This window comes from Myotis nattereri (assembly GCF_964212035.1).
Source record: "Myotis nattereri genome assembly, chromosome: 1".
NCBI classification, from domain to species: Eukaryota; Metazoa; Chordata; class Mammalia; order Chiroptera; family Vespertilionidae; genus Myotis; species Myotis nattereri.
In genome coordinates, this window is record NC_138075.1 from 162,843,761 (window position 1) to 162,869,647 (window position 25,887).

A 25,887-nucleotide genomic window follows, 5' to 3' on the forward strand; every position below is an offset into this window, starting at 1 on the left:
CAATTAGGCTGGCAGGGGGGGCAGTGAGGGGCAACTAGGCTGGCGGGGAGGGAAGTTGGGGGTGACCAGGCTGGCAGGGGGGACAGTAATGGGTGACCAGGCTGGCAGGGGGAGCAGTTAGGGGTGATCAGGCCGGCACGCAGAGGCAGTGAGGTTGTGATCAGGCTGGTGGGGGGCAGTTAGGGGTGACCAGGCAGGCAGGCAGGTGAGCGATTAGGAGCCAGAGGTCCAGGATTGTGAGAGGGATGTCTGACTGCCGGTTTAGGCCTGATCCTGGCCTAAACCGGCAGTCAGACATCCCCCAAAGGGTCCCCAATTGAAGAGGGTGCAGAGTGAGCTGAGGGGACCCCCTTCCCCCACCCCCCCGGGCCTCTAGTTATTTATATCATCTTCCAAAGTGTTGCTTTAGTGAGGTAACAGATCACCAGCAAACATTTACATGCTGTATGTTTTTGTTTTTGTTTTACCTATACACAGGGGATTTTTCAGAAGAAAGCCATGTTATCTTGTTGTTAGCACAATTATGCAATCAAGTTGCTCAGTGACAATTTGGCTCAATGGGAGAAGCCATGCAATAATGCTGCATTCATTACATAAGTAAGACTAGCTTACAGTAAGATGGAAGAAAAAGGGTATAACTTTGTAAAAGTAACGTTCTGTGAAACTAAGCACATTGTTGTCCTTGAGTTGAAATATATTGAAAAATTGAGGAAAAGGTGTCATGGATCTAATATGAAAGATTTTTAAGATCTCATTTTTAAAAGCCCATCTATTATTTTAAAATTTTCAAGATCAGTGTGCAATCATTAACTGGACTTTCATTATAGTTATCAATTCAAAACACTTCTGTACAGCTATTAAGTAATTTGAATGATGGGCATTTTTATTTCATTAGGATTTGACTTTAATTGTAGTTCTTTAAATGAAAAGAAATTATTTTGTTAAACTCATAAAATAAATAATCCTTTGCCTCCAAGAATAAATGTTTCCTTAAACACTAATAAACATGGAATCTATTTAAATAACCAGTTATGTTATATAAAAAAGAACTAAAAGAAGACCCTCCTCCCCTACCCACTATTCTTTTATGCACATAAAGGAAGACATGAAGGCTGAACCAGATATACCTCTCCAGTGTTGAGCTCTCAGACAGATCTGTCTGTCTGTGTTGCACAATGTTTCCTTTGAGGGTAGTTATATTTGGAGTATTGAAATACGTAGCCTTCAGCTTTCCATTGGTGATTGTAGACTTCATACTTCTATGTTGGTTTCTCAAAGATTTCTCCTCTAATATATGATGAAAAATTTAGTACAGAGAAGATATGGCAGAGCTAGATACAGCTCAGAATTAGTGAAATAATTGATTTTCTTAACTTTTTTCTTCCTCATTGTGGTAATTCTTTAACCTTTATGACCCATCTCTAGAGGATTGTGAATTCCAACCTAATTTTTCTACACTATTCAGTAACTCTTTCCTAGGCTGCTTTTTTGTATTGTCTAGCCTTTTGTGCTCAGAAATTATCAACAAAACAAATTTAGAGGGTTAGTCTGGTACATAATTAAATATCTTATGCATTCTAACCAAATAGTAATAACTTTAGGATAGTTCAGTGTTTGGTTTACTACTCTTGTTTTCTGCATTCCTGTAGTATGACATATTTTTAGCCTATTCCTTGTTTCATAGTCGATTCTTCTTTATTCCAAATTGAGTTCTGATGCCAACAGAACTCAACTACATTTGCATTATAGCACATATCACCTTTAGCCTAAAAATTACTTGGATTCTCACCATTTCTGCTCTCAAATTGAATCAGTCATCCATCTGTCCATCTATTCATTCAACACACATGGTGAACAAGACACGGTGCCCGCCTTCAAGGGACCTAGTCTAGAAAAGAGTTGTCAGACAAGTACACAGGTAGCAGCAGTACAGGGAGGTAATTGCTGGCAGAGGGCTAAGTTCCAAGAGTTTTGAGAGGCTATAAGAGGGTCACCAACCTAGTCTTGAGGATTTTTTGAGAAGAGAAAGAGCCAAGCTGAGGTTTGAGGAAGTGTTGGAAACTAAGCAAGACGGGAGGCAGAGAACGCATGTTCTGGGCACCAGAAATGACATTTGAAAATATCTAAGAGGGAAGAAAGTGTGTTTAAACATTGATTGGAAAAGCAAATTGCAAGGAAGGAGATAGTTAGTTACTCTCGAGTCTGAGGAGGTTCCTTTTCTTCTTGATTCTGGATCTCAACAGGATTTTCAAGTTGTACAAACTGATATTTGAATCCTTACTGTGCCTTTCCTAATCACTGTAGCAGGCCTCACCTTTCATTCCCCAGCCCCCTTTGCACTTTATTTTTCTCTAAATATGTATTACCATGTGACGTACTCTGTTCATTGCTTGGTCCTGTCCCAATTGTAAATTGAATGTGAGCTGGGATTTTTTTGGATTGTTTTATTCCCCACTATAGCCTCTGAAACAGCATTTAGCAGAAAGTAGATGTTCAGTACATTTTTGTTGAAGAAATAAGTCCTGGTTTCTTCCCATCTATTACTTGATTATATGACTTTTGGCAATTTACTTAACCTCTCAAAGCCTTGATTTCCTCATTGGTTAATTAGGAATAATATCTGCCTAATGAGTAAATGAGATAATTTGTGTAAAATAATCAACATAATAAGATTCTACAATTCTCTATGTGAAAAGTTAGTGGACCAGATATAGTTTGTAATTTGAATCATTCATGTTTAGAAAGGTAATAGGAAGTATGCATTGTACGTTACATAACTGGTAAGCAGCTCGGACCCTAATGGGAACATTTCTGCAATAAAACATACAACTATTCACTTAAATGGGATATATGAAGACTGTGTAGCAGTTTCACATTTGTTCAGGTCAAATTTTACCTTTCAGAGTTCAAGTCAGGTTTTTGCAACCAGATTATTTATAGAATAATTTAATGTTTTTCAGAGCTTAATGGATATTAGAACATGGATATTCTTAATGGATATTAGAGCATGGATATTGCTTTTGAAGCAGTTTTACTACACTCTTTCTAGAAGCCTGTGCCTGACACACAGTAGTGTTCTATAAATGTCCCCTTCCCCTTTTTTCTATTGCATAGTTTCTAATATTCAGGAGAGTGAGTCTCTTCTATGGTAGGATCGTGCTCTGTTTTGTTCACTAATATATCTCAAGGGCCTGAACACTATCTGGGACATAGTTGGTATTCAATAAATATTACTGGACCAAATAAAGAAAATGTCATATTTATTAAATAAAATTGACTTGTGTTAATATTTGTTATCTAAAGTAGAAAAATCCAATTTTAATTATCATTATTTTAAAGAAGGACTGGGTATCAGATTTTAATTTATGTGCTATGGAAAAATTTCTCTAATTTTATATAAGGTCTTCTCTCTTTTTTTCTCCCTATTTAATATACCAAATAATAAATGATTTCATTATAAAAGAAGAGCTTTAGGCTCATTTATCCCAGAAATATTTACTGAGAGCCTATCCTGTACCAAGCGGTGTGATGATTAATATATTTAGTAGTTTAAAAAAAAGATCAATCCTGTCTCTTTTCTTTGAAAACTTTGAGTCAGTGTTTGAAACACTTTTGCTGCCAGTGAACAATTATGCCTCAGATCTTTTTACCTGTTACTACCTCTGTCATCAAGCCACTTACACATGGAACACATCTAGAGTCATAAAGTCTGCTATAAAAATGTGTACGATGTACCTGGATTTTAGTGAATAAAAATGTTTAGGTTGTGAGAGAATGTTAGGATCCAAAAAAATTAATGTTCTCTGTTCCATTTAGAGTATTTCTTTTCCTAATATACTTTAAAGACTCCAGCTTTAAATCAATTACATCTTTAGGGTTATAAACTATGTAAGTACAGTAGGTCCTTGGATAATGATTCATTCAACATTGTTTCATTATAACATTGATGAAATGTTGTAGGAACTTAACTCTTGCTTATGTAAATTAGCGTATGGTAAAATTTGTTTTGTTACACATCATTTTGCTAAGTCACACAACGACATCAAGTGAGGACTTACTGTAGGTACTCTTTAAGAATATGCTTATCACAGTGAAAATGGGAGTAACAAACATTTTTGCATCCCATGATCTTTCACCAATGAATTCTCTTTAACATGGCCGAGCTGAATTGACTTGCCTTGACATTTAAACCATAGTGTGCTGTGATTGTTTTTACATGCACTAAACTGTTGCTTTGGTATTTGGTTAGATATACATTACAGGACAACAAAACTCTTGAGTGTAACATATACTATTCTTTAGCTACAATGTACTTGCGAGGATTATTGAATTTCTTTATGCTTAAAAGTTGTTCTTATCCTCTGTGCTCTGTCCTTCATCCACATTTGTTATGGATTTTGCTTTACTTCTATGTAGTTGTGATAAATTGCACCAAGGACATTCTCATGGTCAACTCTTCTTAGACTGGGAAGAGGTTGGAGGAATGGTCTGGTCGAAAACCAGATCAAAGCATTAACCCTTAATAGGATAAGTTATCATTTGATATTGAGGAATCAGTCCACAGACAGTTCTTTATACTCTTCTAATAAATAAAACATTAGAGCTATTACATAAACTTCTTCCTTGAAATTTTCATTATAACACACTCTCTTGTTCACAGCATAAACAAATGTAAAAATTACTATGAAGTACTTGGAGTTACCAAAGATGCTGGTGATGAAGATTTGAAAAAAGCTTATAGAAAGCTTGCTTTGAAGTTTCATCCAGACAAAAACCATGCACCTGGAGCAACAGATGCTTTTAAAAGTAAAGTAAACCCTTTAAAGCAATTTTACCAAGCTCTTTTTAGAAGCCATTTAGTGTTTCAGAATATTAAATTCTGCCTTTAGACTAGTGCCAAGAAGCCAGCATAAGCAAGGGTCCTCAAAATCCTTTAAAACTTCACTAACTTGTTTTTCTAAGAGCCAAACAAATGCAGTTTGGTTTCATGAAAGCAACATGCTTTCTAATTTACTGTGCACGTCGTATAATGATTATGGATGCGCCTCTAGCATATTACCATCTGGTTCTAAGGGAACTAAAAGGAAAATACAGATTTTGTGAGTTTTTTAGATATTAGAAACATTAAGGTATTAGAATTGGGAAATTACTTGGAATTGCTATCTGTCCAGTGGTTTTATATTTCTATTAACTCTGGCCAAGTTTTGTATTTTTTATATGTAGTTCTAATTAAAGTGACTTTTTTCTTTTTAATAATTAGTTTCATTTCTCTTGCCTACTCTTTATTTGTCTTAATTTATCAATACTATTTTTGTTTGTCAATTTAGTAAATAAATGTAAAATAACTGATTTTGTAATTTCATATTTTGTTACATAGAACTTACTCATAATAGATAACTTCTAATTCATAGGAAAATGCTTAAATTTATGATTGTTCTTATGAATTTGGCATTTATAGAGCCAAGTATAATGCTTACAGTGAAATAAATGCTGGGATCTTGGAATAACAGGAAGGAGATACTCATTTTTAAAATATTTCTAAAAGGTGGAGGACTCAATTTATCTTTTCTACAAAACAGTTTCCAAATGGTTTTATTTCTTAAAGGAAGTTGCCAAGCAAAATATGTTTGAGGATTGTTAATATAGTCAAATAAAAACAGCCACCAAAGTGGTACTAAGTGAAAGTAAAATAATCACCGTGACTGAACCTTCTGTTTCCTTAAATTAATGGTGTCTTGGATAGTACAGGAAAAATCTCTTTACTAGAAAACACTAACTTAACTTTAGCATATTTGGCCCCAAAAGTTAAGGCAAGATTTTCACATTATAAATTAAAATCATTTAATTTTTTTTGCTTTTAAAACATTTAAAAACATAACGGCAGTGAGTTATTGGCATGTTTGTGATCTGCTAGGTCTGTGGTCGGCACACTGTGGCTCACGAGCCACATGCGGCTCTTTGGCCCCTTGAGTGTGGCTCTTCCTAAGCCTTAGGAGTGCCCTAATTAAGTTAATAACAATGTACCTACCTATATAGTTTAAGTTTAAAAAATTTGGCTCTCAAAAGAAATTTCAGTCGTTGTACTGTTGCTATTTGGCTCTGTTGACTAATGAGTTTGCCGACCACTGTCTAGGTCAGTGATGGCGAACCTATGACACGTGTGTCAGAGGTGACACGCGAACTCATTTTTTGGTTGATTTTTCTTTGTTAAATGGCATTTAAATATATAAAATAAATATCAAAAATATAAATCTTTGTTTTACTATGGTTGCAAATATCAAAAAATTTCTATATGTGACACGGCACCAGGGTTAAGTTAGGGTTTTTCAAAATGCTGACACGCTGAGCTCAAAAGGTTCGCCATCACTGGTGATATCATTCTTCATGTTGAGAATGTTAAGCTGCTTTTTTCTCACATTTCTGCATTGAAGTCATGTTAGCATTATTGGTTTTGGAATAACAATAAGTAGATCTACCAATATTTTTACAGCCTGTGTTGCATTTTGAAGTGTTGAACAGCATTAAATGTCACCCCAGCTACACACCCAGAAGGGGTTTAACAAAAGTGATTGGTTGTACTTTTGTTTAATATATTTTAGATTTTAATGCTCTGCTTTACAAAACTAGAAAGTTAATATTTATCAAAATGCTAAGTTGACTTATCTCTAGAGTAAAGACATTATTCAGTATACAGGAGATTATCTATAAATCAGAATGCCAATTAATCCCAAAGAAGGTCAGAATAGGGAGTTTGTTGATGAGCCCATTTTTCATTGAGTGAAAACTGCATAGAAAACTCAGGTTGTAATCCATAGATGCTTGGTGAGTAAAGGCAGTTAATTAGAAAATATTACATCTAGTGTCATCATACAGAAATGACAAGTTTCATTCATCCAGCACACAGGATCTTTTCATTACCTTTTGGGTCATCTTATTTTAACCAGTCTATATTAACTTCTGTTTTGGGGATACCAAGCTGTTTAATCTAAGCAAAACTATAGTTTTTTCTTTTGTATAAAAGGTAAGTATAGGTTGATTGCTCTGTAATTACCAAAACACTTTTTGCAGAACATGAAACCATTTGCTTTTAATTTCCTCTTAGAAAAAGAGGGGGTAATTGGTTTAGGGAATTAAATTAGATAGAACAGATATTTTCATTTGTGTGTTTTGTAAAGCTTTAAAAATAAAAGGTTGCTATCAAGGAGGGTAGAGTAAATGGACTTTCAATTCATGTGGCTGTTTGTTCTTTACAGTTAGGATTGTAAGTTTCTCAGAGCATGGAATAATATACTTATATTTTGAGAGTGACTTGCACAATATGTGTAAGCACACTTTAAAGCAATACTTAACTGAAATACATCCCTTCTCTCTGACATGGATGTTTTCAAAACAGTAACATTGTCTTCAGAGACTCACAAGTATTTTAGACACTATCTGAATAGTATCTGTGTTTTTCTATGTATACATGAATGTAATAAAAGGGATGTGAATTAGCTGTATATGTTTGCTTGGTAAATAAGAATGGATCAGAGATATTGCCTGTGTTAGTTCAATATTTTTAATATCTAGAGTGTATCTCTAAACATAAAGAAGTCAATTCTACTCTTTGGCCTAGTTCTTATAGACAATCCGAGAATATGAAACACCCTCTTACTCAAAGAATTTGTCATTCATAAAGGGGAGTCAAGCTTCATACAGAACATTTGAAATAATAATAATACCTAACATTTGGCAAGCATTTTATAGTTTTTTATTTAATGCTTATTAAATACTAGTGCCCCAGTGCATGATTTCATGCACATTGAAAGGAAATTAATTAGAAGAAATATTTTAATATCGCTATTTGCCCTTTCTCTATAATAGAAGGGTCAAGCAAATTCATGATCAACAATGAAAGATCGAAACACACGCGTGAGATTGGTGCCAGCTAGAGCTTTTATATGTATTGCGCATGTGCGAGTCAGCCTAGCCTTTTATAGATATAAAATAAACTTGTTTAATTAGACCTGCTTTCTGATTTAGCTAAACTTTTTCCAGCCCAGTGAAGCGCCCCAACTTCTCTTTCAGGTAATTGTCAGCAACACAGCAGTAAATATCAACATGAAGCAAATTATTATTGTAGATCACGCAGGGAGAACAAAGGGTAAAATATTTAACTTCATCAGTGTTTGACTATATTCTGCGCAGTGAGAAAACCTCAAGTCATTTTTTAAGGTCCACCATTTCTTACCTCTTTTTAGTTTGGTCAAGTTTCTAAACTTTATAAATCTCCGTTTTCCAGCTAATGAAAAGAAAATAGGATTCCACCCAGTTTCCTATCTACCTACTCCAGGACTTCTGTGAGGATCAAATGAGATGAGGCACAGGAAAACACTTCATGGACATTTGGTTATAGTGTGAAATGTTTCCACCTGGCTATAAAGCAAGTAATGTTCCTGAGCTGAAGAAACTGCAAGGAGGCTAGTCGCTAGGGAGAGGAAGCTGGGTGTTGCTACATGACGTCATTACCTGGATGGACACATAGCATATTAGCCTTTTGTATATACAGATCTTATGAAATAGTTAGGGGACCAGTGTCATCCTCCTTTCACAAATAAGAAAATTAAGGCTTACAGAGATTAACTGATTTACCCAGGATCCCAGACTGTATATAATTAAATACCAAAACATAGAATAAAGATATCTGAAGAAAAGTAAGAAAGATAAAATAGCATTATAATCAGAGTAATAAGGGAAGCCTTCATATAATAAGTGAGAATTAAGAGTTTTCTCAAGATAAATATGATTTATATGGTTAGAGAAGAGAGATGATGGTAGAAACTTGGGTATGAGAATGACACAAGAGATTTAAAAATCAGTGAAAATTTTCATTTTCAACAAAACGGAGATGTACTTTTCCCTATTCTTCACACTAATGTACAATCTACACTAATAAAAGAGAAAAATGGTAATTGGCGTACGGCGCTACCCTTTTCATTGGCTAATCAGGGCTATATGCAAATTAACTGCCAACTGAGATGGCGGCTAATTTTGCATATGTAGGCACAATGCAGGAAGGCGAAAGGGAAAGCAGGAAGAAGCTCCCTGCCACTGACAGTGATCGGAAACCCAGGGGGGAGCTAAGAGCTGGGGGGCAGGGCAAAGGCGGCCCTGGGGCCGCCTTTGCCCTGCCCCCCAGCCATGATCAGAGAATCAGGCGCCTTTGCCGCCCTGGCCAGTGATAGCAGGAAGTAGGGGTGGAGCCAGCGATGGGAGCTGAGCACGGTCAAAGCTGGCAGTCCCGGGAGCTAGGGGTCCCTTGCCTGGGCCTAAAGCGGAGCCCATGATCGCGGGGCTGCTGCAGCTGCGGGTCCCCGCTGCCCGAGCCGGATGCCTCAGCCAGAGGTGTCCTGCAGGGGCAGGGGCGGAGCCCGTGCGATCACGGCGCCCCCCCCCCCCTGCCACTGTGGGTCCCCGCTGCCCGGGCTGGACGCCTAGGCCAGAGGCGTTAGGCCTGGGCAGGGGCAGAGCCTGCAACCGCGGGGAGCTGGGAGTCCCCTGCCCAGGCCTAATGCCTTGGCCATAGGCGTTAGGCCTGGGCAGGGGCGGAGCCTGCAACCGCGGGAGCTGGGGATCCCCTGCCCAGGCCTGACACCTCTGCCAGAGGCCTCAGGCCTGGTCAAGGGGCCGATCCGGTGATTGGTGATCGGAGGGTGATGAGGGTCAACTCCTCTGGCTGAGGCATCAGGCCTGGGTGGGGGGCGGAGCCGGGGATTGGAGGGATATGATGGTCCCCTTGCCCAGGCCTGAAGCCTGGGTCAGAGGCGTCAGGCTTGGGCGGGGGGTGGAGCAAGCGATCAGAGGGAGATGGGGGTCCCCTGGCCAGGCATGATTCCTGGGCCAGAGGCCTCAGGCCTGGGCGGGGGTCAGAGCCAGTGATCGGGGGGAGATGGGGGTCCCCTGTCCAAGCCTGACACCTCTGGCGGAGGCGTCAGGCCTGGGCAAGGGGTTGATCAGGCGATCGGAGGGTGATGGGGGTCTACGCCTCTGGCCGAGGCATCAGGCCTGGGCAAGGGGCAGAGCCACCAATCGGAGGGGTCTGGGCCAGAGGCATCAGGCCTGGGCTGGGGGCAGAACCAGTGATGGGGGGAAATGAGGGTCCCCTGCCCAGGCCTGACACCTCTGTCAGAGGCGTCAGGCCTGGGCAAGGGGCCGACCCTGCGATTGGAGGGTAATGGGGGTCAACGCCTGAGGGCTCCCAGTATGTGAGAGGGGGCAGGCTGGGCTGAGGGGCACTCCTCCCCCCCCCCCCACCCAGTGCACGAATTTCGTGCACCGGGCCCCTAGTTGAATATTATAAAAAACAAACATAAAAGCCCTAGCTGGTTTGGCTCAGTGGATAGAGCATCAGCCTGCAGACTGAAGGGTCCTGGGTTCTATTTTGGTCAAGGGCACATGCCTGGGTTTTAGGCTTGATCCCCAGTAGGCGTGCAGGAGGCAGCCAATCAATGATTCCCTCTCATCATTGATGTTTCTCTCTCTCCCTTTCTCTTCTCTGAAATCAATAAAAATATATTTTTAAAAAACACGTAAGAAAACTCTGAAAGGTGGAGGAAGGTAGACTGGCTAGAGACCTTGGGATCCAAAGAACAACATGGCAGTAAGTTAGCCGGGTCTTGATTTTGTCTTTTATATAAGACTGGATTCTAGAGAAGCAAACAATCCAGAAACACCTATGAGCACAACAATCTCCAAGAAAAGCTTGATGTCTCTTAGCCAAGTGAATAGAAAAGGGTAAACTGGCAAGACAGAAATCTTTTAAGCAATAGCCATTCTCCTGCAGCCAAATACCACAGACATAAAAAACTGTGGCCACACCCACACCCACACTAACAAAGGCTAGGTAGAGAACCTAGACTGCCACCTTCTTCATGTATAATGAGATTCTCTAACCCACCCACCCATCCATCCCTCCTGGAGTGGTGGGAAAAAAGATTGCATAGGAGCTGAAATTTCCAGTTCTACCTGGCAATAACAAGGTGCCCCTTCCCCTCCCCATTGGGTTAATGTCATAAGTGGCCTAGTAGAGACCCCTGGACCTGCTGGGGCTGGACCCTGGCAGACTTTCACCACCATCCAGAGGCAAACAAAGTCACATCCTCATGGTAAAGCCACCTGGAGAGTAGTAATGAGGCACCCCTATTCTTTCTAGTCAAATATATACCAGTGGAGGCTTGATGGAAAACTAGAAATCCTATCCCTGCAACGGTAATAAGGAGCCTCTCCTTTCAGATGTCAGCTAATAAGGTGGTATCCCCTTGTCCCATACCAGAATAGTGTCAGGGGGAGACAGGTAAAACAAGTTTCAGATAAGGTACAAAGTCTCATGTTATCACATGTCAATCGAAAATCACCTGACAAAATAAGAAGCATGAAAACCTCAAACTGAATTTAAAGCCAATTGTAGATAATACATTTGGAGATGACAGAGAAGTTAGAATTGCCTAACATAGATTTTAAAGTATTCATCATATAACTACTTAAGTGAGTGAGTGCAGCTATGCTTAAAACAAATTTAGAAAAAATAAGTTTCAACAAAGAAACAGTCTGAGCAAATAAGCAAATTATATAAGTAATCATATTGAGGTTTTTACAGCTTGAAAATACAAAAACAAATAAAAACTGGCAATGAATGGAATAAACAGCAGAATGGTAGAGGAAAGAATCAGTGAACTGGAAAATAGAAAAATAAGTATCATCCAGTCTGAACATAGTGAAAAAGTACTAAAAAAAAGTTGAAAGTTCCCATACTTGGCAAGACATATAAGCTTATATAATTTGAGAAGTTAAATGTATTCCAAACAGATAAACCCAAAGAAATCCACTGTCAAACTCTGAAAACTAAAGATAAAGGAAAAGTTTGAAAGCCACAAAAGAGAAATGACATCTTACTTATAGGGGAAAAGTAATTCAAATGACAGTGACTTTCACATCAGAAATCATGCAGGCCAGGAGAAAATGGCACATTTTTCAAATACTGTCAACCCACAGTTGTATACCCAGCAAAAATATTCTTTCGGGAATGAAGGGGAAATCAAGACATTTTCAGATGAAGGAAAAATAAGAGAGTTTGTCATTAGCAGATATACCTTAAAAGAATAGCTAAAGGAAGTTCTCTAAACGAAATGAAATAGTAAAAGAAGGAATCTTAATATATCAAGAAAGAACATGGTAAGAAAAATAAGGGTAAATGGAATATACTTTGCTTCTTCTCTTGAATTACTTTATTATGTTTGACATTTGAAGCAAAAATATTTAACATTGTCGATAACATTGTTGTAAATGTTTGCTGAGAAAATATATAAAGCAATTATATTATAAATGAGGAAGGATAAAGGAAAGGAAAGAGAATTAAGGATTCCAAAGTATACTTGAACTAGTAAAATGAAGACAGCAGTGGGCTGTGATAAGTTATGTACATATAATGTAATACCAGTAGCAGCCACCAAAAAGCTGTACAGAAGTACACTCAGAAAATACTAGATAAATTAAAATGGAATTCTAATAAAAAGTTCAAATAACTCACAGGAATTTAGAAAAAAGAAAACCACAAAAAATAAAATGCAGACATAAGCCCTAACTCAGTAATTACATTGAATGTAAATTATCCACATATATCAATTAGATTGATAGAAAGTTAAATAATGATTTGACTATATATTATCTACAAGAAACTCACTTCATTTATGACAGTTTAAACAGGCTGAAAGTAAACAGATGGGAAAAGATACATCATGCAAACATTAATCAAAAGAAAGCAGGAGTGGCTATGTTAATATTAAGTAGACTTGGTACTGAAAAAAAAAAATTACCAGACAGGGGCATTATGTTATGATAAAAGGGTTAGCCCTTCAAGAAGTCATAACAATATAAACGTGTATGCACCAAAGAACAGAGATGCAAAGTATGTAAATTAAAAACTAATATAACTGGAAGAAGAAATAGACATATTCACAATTGTAGTTGGAAATTTGAACACTTCTCACTCAACAATTGATAGAACTAGACAGAAAATCAGCAAGAATATAGTCTGATGTTTAACAAAACTTGTATAGGATTTGTATGCTCCAAGCTATGCAATACTAGTGAAAGAAATCAGAGAAGATATAAATAAATGTAATGATATCAGGTTCATTGATTGGAAGATCAACATAGTAAAGATATCAAGTCTCTCCAAATTGATATCCATATTTAACACAATTCTGTTAGAATCCTAGCAAGACATTTTTTTTTTCCTCTAGCAAGATATTTTATAAGTAAAAGTAAGTTTATTCTAAAACTCATGTGGAAAAGCAAAGAACCTGAATACAAGAAAATGATTTATAAAAAGAATAGAATAAGTGTGCCTGATTTCAATGCTTACTTTATAGCTACAGTTATTAAACCTGTGATATTTATAGAGGGATAGACTTAGATCTAGGGAACCCACATATAGACCCATACAAATATTCCCAATTGATATTTTACAAAGGTGCAAAAGCAGTTTAATAGAGGAAAGATAGTCTTTTCAGCAAATGGTTTTTAGAGTAATTGAATGTCTATAAGCAAAAAAATAAATTAACCTTGACCGAAATCTGTGCTTTATCCAAGAACAAACTAAAAATGAATAAATTTAGAACACCACTTTTTGAACTGTTAGCAAAAAATCATGCGGACAAATCTTTAGGATCTTGGGCTAGGCAATGATTATGAAGAAAAAAAAACATTGATTAGTTGGACTTCATCCAAACTTTTTAAAAGTTTGCTCTGCAAAGACCCTATGAAGAGGAGGAGAAGATGAGCGACAGGAAGGGAGAAAATATTTGTCAAGCACATATCTGATAAAGACTAGTATTTTGAATATATAAAGAACTCAACTTTTAAAAAAAGAGATAATCTAGTTAGAAAATCGGTAAGAGATATGAAGAGACATTCCACTGAAGATGATATACAAATGGCAAATAAGCATATGAAAATAATCTTAACATCCATTAATTAGCCATTAGAAATAATGCACAGTAAAACCAAAATGAGATACCATTACACACCTAAATAAATGTAATGATATCATGATAAATAGTTACAAGACCAGCTACTGGTATGGCTGCAGAGAAACTGGATCATTCAGACATTGTCGATGGGATGTAAAATGACAGTCACTCTGTTAAACAGTTTGGCAGCTTCTCATAAAAACTAACTATTCAGATGCCGCCCCGCAACTGCATTCCAAGGCATTTATCACAAAGAAATAAAAATTTATGTTTATACCCAAACTTGTATCCAAGACTAGAAACAACTCAGATGCTGTTCAGTGGTTGAGTGGTGAAACAGTGATATATTCATATTATGAAATAAGAAGCAATGAACTCTATTGTTTTCCATAGCAACCTGGATGAATCTCAAAAGAATTATGCTGATTGAAAAACGGAAATCCCAGAAGATTTTATTTCATTTATATACTGTATTATTTCACTTATGTAATAAACTTTTGAAATGCCAAAAGTTTAGAAGTAAGGAATAGATTAGTGGTTGTCAGTAGTTAAAAAAGGGATGGAAGGGAAGGAAGTCGGTGTGGTTGTAAAATGGCAGTATGAGGATGGTGATGGAAATCTCCTGTCCTGATTGTATCTAGTCAGTACCCTATCTGTGATACTGTACTGTAATTTTACAAGATATTACCTTTGGGAGAAATTAAATAAAAGGTGCAGGGATATCTATTATTTATTTCTTACTGCTTCATGTTACTCTAAAGTTATTTCAAAATAAAAAACTAATTTAAAGAAAAATGAGTAAAGTGAAAGGTATCTTTTTGTGAAGTTACTGAGACTGAGGTAGAAATGTATCTTGTCTTTGAATACCAAAATAAATTTTGGATTTAATCTTTAGATAATAAGGAACTGAAAGAAATTTTGATTATGCTGTACCACAAAGTAAATAAATAGAAAGTTAGTCACAGTAGATAACATAAATTGTTTTACATATATACTTATGGATTATGAAAGTATTTCACAAGTAACACAAAATATCTTAATGTTTGGAAATTTTTAAAAAGTAAAACCTTAAAAATAGAATTGGGTTGATAATATATTAGTTTAAAAAGTAATAGCATTATGAAATTACTTGAAATAGTCCATTCAGTGAATAGAGGTTAAATTCTAAAACTGATATTATTACGGGAAGTACAACTTCCACAGATATTGATAGATTTTTTTTTTTGTAGGTATAGGTTAAAACCTTGGTGTTGTTTGTTAGTACATTGTTTGGATCTCTGATTATGCTTCCACATTGGAGCAACTTTATAAATGATAGCTATATTTCTAAGTCATAGATCTGCCTGAGAATCTGAAGAAAGTTTTGTACCACCTCTTCAGATAAATGGATCATCCACCTAATTTTTCATACATTAGAGTTTACATACATACCATCAGAGACATATCTTTGAAATCCAGGTTTAAGAAGCCCTATCGGAAGAAAAGTTCCAGAGTATCTGTGTATCATTAATTTCAGTGTGATAGGTGATCAGCCCAAAACAACTGCCTAATGAGCATCTGTTTGCTTGCACAGTACCTATAGCAGCCACCACAAGGGACTCAGAAAGTGTTTTTAAAATATCCCATATTGCAAGAGGTTTATGAGATCTAGTTTAAGAAGGAAACTATATTTATGAAATGATTAGAAGTGTCAGAATGAGAATAGGGTAGTTTCTGCTTTTGTTAATTACCTTAAGATATTTTCATAACCTATGTAACATTGCCTTTTTTAAAAATTAATTTTTAAAATTTTTCTTCCATTACAGTTGACATACAATATTACATTAGTTTCAGGTGTACAACGTAGTCATTAGACATTTATATAACTTATGAAGTGGTTACTCTGATACCATTGCCTGTTTTGGATACGGGAGTCTGAGAGAGAGAATTCTTTATAAATAAATATGAAGAAAGTAACAAAGTGAGATGGGAAAACTAGAGACTATCTGGATTCATTTAAAAACAAATTCAGGCCCGGCCACTGGCTCAGTGGGTGAGCGTCAACCTTTGAGCCAGGAGGTCATGGTTTGATAACCAGTCAGGGCACATGCCCAAGATTGTGGCTCAATCCCCAATTGGGGGCACGCAGGAGGCAGCCAATCAATAATCCTTTCTCATCATTGATGTTTCTATCTCTCTCCCTTTGTCTCTGAAATCAATAAAAATATATTAAATAACAAATTTAGACTTTATGGTGAACTATTGGAATAATGCAGTGAAAACATAGACATAGTTTCTTCCCTCATGAAGTTTACAGTTTTAAGAGGAATAAATTTTTCAGAAATAGAATGAAAAATAACTCATTCTGGGCTGGAGTGTGCAAAAAAAAAAAAAAAAAAAAAAAAGATTTATGATGTAGGTTGCATAGAGTTTACTTGCTAAAAAGTTTTTTTGACCTTGAACAAGTTTCCTAACCTTCATGAGCCTTATGGGGCTCATCTGTACAGTGGGCATCATAATGAATAATATATTAAGGTTTGGGGTTCAGAGCCTGGCAGTAGTACTGACTATTATTATTGGTCTGAATGGCACTAATGAATGACTAGATCAGGATATTCAAAAATGAAGAAGCAGAATGTTAGGGGATGAAGCCCAATAGTAAGAAAGTAAGATGGACATATCCTTACAGTTAAGGCAGTCTACTTGCCTGTCTACTATAAAAAATTGTATTGGGAGGTAATAATATGTGCAATTGCAAGCAAATATAATATCTTTACAAGAAAGTTTTACTGTTTTACTATTTTGTTGATTAGCCTCAAGTAGTTTTTGTTATTGTTTGTTAACATGACAGTTTTTATATGGGGCAGTCTTGTAATATAAAAACTTTGCTTACCAACTCTTACTCATTACTTTTTCAGAGATTGGAAATGCTTATGCTATTTTAAGCAATCCAGAAAAACGAAAACAGTATGACCTCACAGGCAATGAAGAACAAGCGTGTAATCCACAAAACAATGGTAGATTTAATTTCCATAGAGGTTGTGAAGCTGATATAACTCCAGAAGACTTGTTTAATATATTTTTTGGTGGTGGATTTCCTTCAGGTATTTTAATGTTAATTATAAGTATTATATTTTATGAAGCTAGAGATTTTTACTTCCAGATAGGCTATTTAGTGATTTAGCTACCTTCTTTTCTGTATTTCTTACAGCATTATTATCCTGTGATGGTTTTTTATGAAAGTAGAAGAAAAATGTTATACTCATTACCTTTACTATTATAAGTCTGCCTTTTTCCTAGAACATATTTTAATTAAAAAAATAAAGAAATGAAGAGTACCAATATTCTGTATTTTACATAAAGCTGAAGAAAGGATATATATATAAGTAGGAAATCCAGTGATAATGTCTTAGTTAAGTGCTATTATGGTTATGGATGACTATTTGGCATTGATTCTCTGGAAAGCTTTGTATATATTTTATTAATAATAATATAGATTGCTAATTTTGATATATGTGGAAGTGCTTTCCATTGAAATATTAAAATGTCTGATTTATAGGTAATATAAAAAGTGAGTGGGTTTTAAAAATTATATTGGAATAGAAATAATTACTTGAACTAGGCTATCAAAGTAAATATTATAGCGTACTACTAAATGAATAGATTGTATAATACTAGTATAAGTATTATTATGCTAGTTTATATTTACTGTGAGTTGTTGTATGGAAATTAATTTTCTTTAAGAGCAGCTTCTCTAAGGTGTTTATAATTAAACCTCCAGTCTTTTTTACAACATTTCCTTAAGGTTCTCAGTTAAACATCCCATTCAAAATTCGGAGAACTTTTATAAACACAGCGATATAATTTGGTCTGGTGGCTCTGTCTGAATTTTTCTGAGAAAGATGGTAGTCATAGATAGAGCATCTTATAAAGAATCCTTGAAGGACAGAATGTATAAATACAAATTAATGACTAAAAATATAACCTATATTTTTAAACATTAGGATATATAATCACATCTCAGAAAAAAATATTCAGAATAATAATTCTGACTAAAAATATGCTAGGAACAATTAGATATCTTCCAGGTAGTAGTGAATTTTCTGATAGTATTTTCAGTTCTTTTGCCTTTTTGTACCATAGCTTGTTTTGTCAGTTGTAGCCATTTCTGGTTGGTCACCTTATTTGAAAACAACTTGAATATCCATCAGAAGGAGAATATTTGAATAAATTGTGGCTTGCCTCTACCATAGTGTATTCTACAGCTATTTTTAAAAAAATAATTTTTGATTTTTAGATATATTTGTGATTAGTTGATAAATGCAGAATGCAGGGTTTCAGAGTAGTGACCCAAGGTTCATAAAAGCAACCAACCACAAAAAATGTTCTCTGTGTATGCATATTAGGGAGGAACTTATATTCAAGTTTACATAAAGAGAGAATTCTACTTTACTTGAAAGGAAGCAAAGTCTGGGAAGAATCATCGCTGTTTCCCTTCACCCTTCACTCACAAAAGGAGAAGGCAATTAAGCATTCACTGCTCAAACATGTATTATTTTAGTAATTTTTTAAAAATTAAAATATGAATAAAACAAAGTATTTTCTTTGTAAAAGAAAATATAATTTTTTAAATCATAATTATCCTCCCTAATTTAACCTTGCTTTTAATTTTCTTTAGGTAGTGTACATTCATTTTCAAATGGGCGAGCTGGTTATAGCCATCAACATCAGCATCGGCATAGTGGACATGAAAGAGAAGAAGAAAGAGGCGATGTATGTTTATGTTATGAGTAGAAATTATAAAATGGCAAATTTCAGCTCAGGAAAAGCAATTAGAGTTGTCTGAAAATAGAGCAAGTTTTTCTAAAAGGAAGTAGTGAGTTTCTCTTACCAGAGTTGTTCAATAGAGACAAGAATATTCCTTAGAGATATTAGGGGAGCAGGAGGGTGGTTGGGCAATATGAAACCTTTAAATTTAGTATTCTATGGTTCTAATGAAGGTAACCTGCAGTGTGCATATTTTGAAGGTTACTTTTTTTAAAATATATTTTTATTGATTTCAGAGAGGAAGGAAGAGGGAGAGAGAGAGAGAAACATCAATGATGAGAGAGAATCATTGATCAGATCCCTCCTGCATGCCCCCTACTGGGGATTGAGCCCGCACCCGAGCATGTGTCCTTGACCAGAATCAAACCTGAGACCTTCCAGTCCTGTAGTCCAACGCTCTATCCACTGAGCCAAACCAGCTACGGCTTGAAGGTTACTTTTCATTGTTAGTCCTAAATAATTTAGAATTTATACTGAAAAACTTAAGTTGGATGTAACAGTTATACCTTATTGCATACAACAATTAAATCACATGAAGTGGAAAGAGCACTAGACTAGAAATTAAAAGGCCTGGGCCCCTACTCTGCCATTCAAGCTTCCAATGCTCTACCTTCAAATCCAGAGTAGAAATGCAACCTTTGCCTATTGATAAGAGTCTGTGGGTGTGAGAGAAAGAAGTTCTCATCTGTAAAGTAAGATCAGGTTGTTAGAGTGTTTTCCAAATCAGGATCCTTAGGTGAAGCACCTGGAAAGCTAAGTTTTTAAGAATCACCTCAGAAAGATGTTCAGGCAGATTTGAAAGCACTGAACCAGATGATCTCAAATGGCCCTTCTGCCTATAAAAATGCATGACAACTGTTGGATTATTGACAACTACAGTTATATTATAATTTGTTATTCTTTGATTTTTTACAGGGAGGCTTTTCTGTGTTTATCCAGCTGATGCCCATTATTGTATTGATTCTTGTGTCATTATTAAGCCAACTGATGGTCACTAATCCTCCTTATTCCTTATATCCCAGATCGTAAGTAACTAAGTGAAGTTTTGTAAAAAAGAACTTTTGTTTTTATCTGGCTTTCATTAAAAGGCCTTGTGATTTTCTTTAAATTTTTAAGTGCCAAATCTTCTATTACTACAAGTATACCAGGTTTTAAAATGTCCAGTGTTTAAAATAGTTACTCAAGTGATAAGTTTATATATGTTGTTAGCTTACATCTGTTTCATTGTGGATAAGGACAGTGCTATATTTGAACTTGTTAGCAATTTAATGTAATAATAATGACATTAAAGGCAAAAGTACTTTAAAAGACAAAAATAGAATTGTCATAATCTTACATAGGTTTGTGTTTATTAAGGAGGAAATGATTTCAGTCTTCTGTTTGTTAAATATTAAGTAAAAACATATTTGTTATCTGAAATATTTTTTCATAATGTGCTTGATATATGAGGTCCGTACATAAAAGAAATTTAATGCAGCATCTATTCCAGAAAACTTTAGTGTAATACAATGAACATATAGGAAGCTCTGTAAAATCCCACTGCCAGTGATTTTACAGTATTAAAAACATTGGTCTAAAAACAAGAAATAAATTTATATTTCTTCCAGATAAAATTTTTATTAAGTAAAAATTGAGAGAACATAGTATATTAAAATATGATTACTTTTTTATTACATGATGGTAGTAGTTGTGAATTTGAGATAATGTAAATAAATGATTACCAATAATTTTAATTCTTTTTAATTATTTTTGTTAGCTTGGTTTATAGTAGCAGATCAACATGTACCAATTTTAATTAAAAATAATGATCAAGCATTTCTTTTACAGTGGATCAGGGCAAACTATTAAAATGCAGACAGAAAACTTAGGTGTCGTTTATTATGTCAACAAGGACTTTAAAAATGAATATAAAGGAATGTTATTACAAAAGGTAGAAAAGAGTGTGGAAGAAGATTATGTGACTAATATTCGAGATAATTGCTGGAAAGAAAGACAACAGAGTAAGTTGATCAAACGTTTAACATTTAACTTATTCAAAGTCTTGGGAAGTGATTTCTGCAGATTTTCTTAAAGAATGTTCTAGAATTGCCTAGTATATAATCAGAACTCAATTCTTAAATGAGACAGTATGTTTTAATGTACCTGTGGCCTGTAACAGTATTCAGCATATAGCAAGGATTTAAGTGGTATTTGTGTTACTGTTGTCATCAATAAATATTTGGTTGAATAAGTGAATATCATCATCATTGGGACAATTGTTGAAATTGAATGTGGACTATATATTAGGTCAGCGGTTCTCAACCTGTGGGTCGCGACCCCTTTGATGGTCGAATGACCCTTTCACAGGGGTCCCTAAGACCATCCTGCATATCAGATATTTACATTACGATTCATAAAAGTAGCAACATTACAGTTACGAAGTAGCAAAGAAAATAATTTTATGGTTGGGTCACAACAGGAGGAACTGTATTTAAAGGGCCAGAAGGTTGACTACCACTGTAGGTGGTATGATATCATTAACTTTCTGAATTTGAAAATTGTATTATGGTTATGTGAGAGAGTGCAATTGTTCTTAAGAAAAATATGCTAAAGTACTTAGGAATGATAGGTCATGATGTCTGTAACTTATTCTCAAATGGTTCTATAAAGTAATAATAACCACAACAATCACAAGTTTTTATTGTAGAAACAGTAAAAACAAAATTGACAAAATGTGAGGTTTGAAATTTTCAAAATAAAATCCAATAAATTCAGTACATCTATCTATGTTAGTGATTTTGAATAAAGATGAAGTGGGAGGGGCTCAGTATAACATTAATTAACCCATTAATTGAATGTTTTACTAGTTAAGTAAAATGAGATTATCTTCTTTTGTAACTTAATACAATCAAAGAGATTTTTAGCCAATGAATATTCTTTCAGTGTTATTCTGTTTTGGAGTCACTTCTAACACTCTCTAATGCTTAAATTGCAAATAGGTGTTTTATGAAATACAATAAATAGAGGTAATGGAAAGAATATTAGACTAGGATTGGGAGATTTGGATTGGAATCCAGGTTCTGCCATTCACTAGCCCTCTGAACTTTGAGTTAACTACCTCATTTGGAAAGAATCAGCTGCAAATGGATTTTCTAAGTGCTTCATTTGTAAATATATTAGTTGTTAAATTCAAGCCTGAATGATTGAATAAAGATCATTCCTGAAGATATTTAAAAATAGAAAACACTCTTACTTTGAGTATTCTGTTTGTGGTCCTGGCTGATGTCCTCTACTTTGGTCACTGTTGTCCCCTTCTTTTTTTGTTACATCTTCTCTAAGTACTGCCACCCTTTCGAAGTGGTACCAATCAGCGAAATGGCTGAGAATAACAGGAAAACAAGGAAAACTCTGAAGAATGTTTGGTACCTACTGCATTTATTTTTCTTTAGTGATGTATTCCACATACTGAAGGCAGCCTCAGAAGTACTGATTGCTGAATGTCCCTACGATGATTGTAGAGGAAGCTTTTTTTCTCCTTTGTGTTCCTTCAGTACAGTTATTGTATATATACTTTTTAAATTCAAGCAAACTCAGATTTCAAAATTTTCTACTTCCAAGTCTTGGAAATAATTAATGTGACACCTTAATAAAAGGTCACAGCAAAAACAACCAGTAGCAGAATAGCATATGGATTCAAGATGCTGCTTTAGAGCAGTAGTTCTTAAACTACTGGGGACAGGAGTGGAGGGAAAAGGTTGATAGGATTCCATCCTTGTTTCTCTTCCAGAGCAGTTCTGTGTTTGTTTTACATGCTAGGTTTCCAAGTAGCTTTTAGGAGTAGCACTTGGACTCCTTTATTTAAAAAAAAAAAAAAAGTCAATTAACAGAAGTACATTGAAAAGTTTCTATGAAACATCATTTGTATTAAAAAAAAAACTTGATTTAAATTATTTACTTAGCAAAATATTTTTGTTTATTAACAGAAGTAGATATGCAATATGCAGCAAAAGTGTATCGTGATGAACGACTTCGAAGGAAGGCAGATGCCTTGAGCATGGACAACTGCAAAGAACTGGAGCGGCTGACCAGTATTTATAAAGGAGGATGAACTGGAATTTTATTTATATCTTTTAGCATACTATTTATTTTTCCTGTGAGTTTAGTTTCATCATGAGAGCTAAAGAAAAAGATTTGTTGTTAAAAACTAAACTGAATAGTTGGTCCCTGAAATTTTGGACTGTTTATGACCTACTGACTCCTTTAAATAGTAATAAACTGAAAACTAAAATCAATATTTTAGTTATGCTTCTGTAATTATTTTCACTTTAAAAGCTTTTATGATGACTAACAAAAATGTCTCAAGAAAGGATTATCACACCTGTAGCAGTTTTCAGTTTTAGTGATTCTCCATTTTTCCCCTTGTTATGTAAATATTTATGAAATGATCATTTTGTGTACATATAAGTTATTGCCTTTTTATTTAAATTCTTTGTGTTTAGCTCCATGAAACACTTCAGTTTAAATTGATGGAATAAATGTTCTGTGACAAAATTACATGTTACTTGTGAGATGTTGAATGTGTAGATTTAAACACTGAAACTTTTTCAAAAAGAAAAGGAAAAACAAAAGATGTTTAAATTAATTTTGTGTAAAATCTTGTAGCATTATTAGCTATTTTAATATTGCCATTATATTCCAAAATATATTTTGAGATAAATGAACTGGTGTAGAGTATCAATTTGCTGTTTATTTAGTTTTATGAATTGCTAAGCCATGCATAGAAATGAAATGCTATACTGATAGATTTTAAAGAAAATATGAGGAAATGGCTATATATTAAACAAAATGGGTCTTCAACAGTAAATTGCATTATGTCATTTGCAATTCCAATTATCAAAATACCCCCAAATGTTCATATACAGGGGAGGGCAAAAGTAGGTTTATGGTTTTACTATAAATAAATAATACATAATTAATGAATAATAACATAAGAATAAACTTTTGTGTACTCACAACTATAAACCTACTTTTGCCCACCCCTGTATATGTCTTTGAAAGCTGCTAAACTTTATGAAGAGAACCAACATGTTTCCTCCACCCTCATGGAAATTTGCAGTTTCTTCTTAGTGATAATTTAAGCAGAATCCAAAAGTAAATGGATTCTTCTACAAATAAATAATAGGAAAAACTACTACTTTGCTTTGTGCCTTTTAACCTGATTGCCAACTCTAAATACATAAGTAGATTACAGCACACTTATTTGATCAGGGCATGATCTGTTTGGCCACATGCAACAGTGAGCAGAAATATAGCAGCAGATAGAATAATGATTTATAGCAAGTTATCCTTATAAAATTCTGAGCTAAAATCTATTCACCATTGAGAATTCAATTAATCCATTAGGAATAAGCTCCTTGTAGTTAAATCCATAATATAAATTTGAGAAATCAGATGGAAATTGAAGTTTTATTACCTGTATTGGGTATGAAACTAGTTGATTTCTAATCTATGTTCAACATAGTAATAATTTTGCTGCATTCTCAGTTAATGGAACATGAACACATCTTTGGTAATTTTTGTGTGTGTGAGAGAATGCTAACTAAAGTGGCAGTATTCCTTTGTTTAAAGATTTTTTTTTCTGAATGTAGTCAATTTATAGCATCTGTTAAAACTTTTAAAATGATCACTTTTTTTCTTTTTTTAAATATATTTTATTGATTTTTTACAGCGAGGAAGGGAGAGGGATAGAGAGTTAGAAACATCGATGAGAGAGAAACATCGACCAGCTGCCTCCTGCACACTCCCTACTGGGGATGTGCACGCAACCTAGGTACATGCCCTTGACTGGAATCGAACCTGGGACCTTTCAGTCCACAGGCCGACGCTCTATCCACTGAGCCAAACTGGTTAGGGCAAAAAAAATGACCATTCTTTAAAAAATGTTCTCTTGTATCCCCTTTCCAGATGAATCAATAGAAATACCTGATTGAATTAGTTTAAACTAAACAATATATTGTCCTAGGAAAGTTGGACAGCTTAACTTTCTTTTAGAAATGCCACCTTTAAAAAAAAAAAAATAGCAGTACTTAAAAGAAATACGATTTCAAATATTTTTTGAGCCTGTACAATGAATTTTTTTAAAAGGCCACAGCATTCTACTTAACTTTGAAAATGCATATGCATCAGAAAACTTATGAAGATTTTCATCCATTTATTTTTCCTTTTTAAAAAAAATACATTTTATTGATTTTTTTACAGAGAGGAAGGGAAAGGAATAGGAGAGTTAGAAACAGTTGATGAGAGAGAAACATGGATCAGCTGCCTCTTGCACAACCCCTACTGGGGATGTGCCAGCGACCAAGATACATGCCCTTGACCGGAATCGAACCTGGGACTCTTCAGTCCGCAGGCCAACGCTCTATCCACTGAGCCAAACCAGCTAGGCTATTTTTCCATTTTACTGGGATATTTACACGATTGTGGTTGATGCTTATGTGACTAGACTCTCTTGCCTGATTCTTTTTTTCCCTTAATCCTGGCTTTAAGGAGGCAGATAAAGTTATAAAAATAAATGAAATATATTAACAAGTCATACATGGCTTTTGGACAGTATTACATTTCAGTTTCTTTTCTACATTCTATTATATTTCATAAAATGTTCGGGGAAATGTGTTTGATAAAATTTTGGAACCGTGGGAAAGGACTGAGTGCCTGACAGCATAAGCTACATATAAAATATGCAAATAAAGATTAAGTCCTTAATGTTACCTGTATCATGGTGTAAAGGCCCAGCCAAGTGTTAGAATTTTTGGTTAATTCTACAAAATAAGAAGACATTAGCTATTTTAACACATTGCGGACAGATCATGAGAATTCTCGCTTCATATTACACAATGTTTTACAAAGTATCATACTTTAAAAAGATGTTAGCTTGTAAGAACATGTAATAACTTCAGAATGCAATGGGTATTTAATTTTAAAGCATGCCTTTAACATTTATGTAAAACATTTTTTGTACTCGTTCAATAGGAACTTATCTGGTCACTGGGTAAAGCTAGCAATAAAACTACTGGTCCACAGTGTGTTAAGATGT

At 35.1% G+C, this 25,887-nt stretch overlaps 1 protein-coding gene across 2 annotated transcripts in view; it reads left to right on the forward strand.

The window, feature by feature from the left end:
* Positions 1 to 23,963, forward strand: part of DNAJB14 (DnaJ heat shock protein family (Hsp40) member B14) — a 45,958-nt gene extending 21,995 nt beyond the window's left edge. For both annotated transcript variants that reach the window (XM_081085653.1, XM_081085652.1), the window contains 6 exons: positions 4,661 to 4,806; positions 16,907 to 17,092; positions 18,667 to 18,761; positions 19,731 to 19,840; positions 20,643 to 20,815; positions 22,778 to 23,963. In XM_081085653.1, coding sequence (XP_080941779.1) covers positions 4,661 to 4,806; positions 16,907 to 17,092; positions 18,667 to 18,761; positions 19,731 to 19,840; positions 20,643 to 20,815; positions 22,778 to 22,902 — 835 coding nt within the window. In that variant the 3' untranslated portion in view covers positions 22,903 to 23,963. The remainder of the gene's footprint in view (positions 1 to 4,660; positions 4,807 to 16,906; positions 17,093 to 18,666; positions 18,762 to 19,730; positions 19,841 to 20,642; positions 20,816 to 22,777) is intronic.
* Positions 23,964 to 25,887: the final 1,924 nt, after the last annotated feature.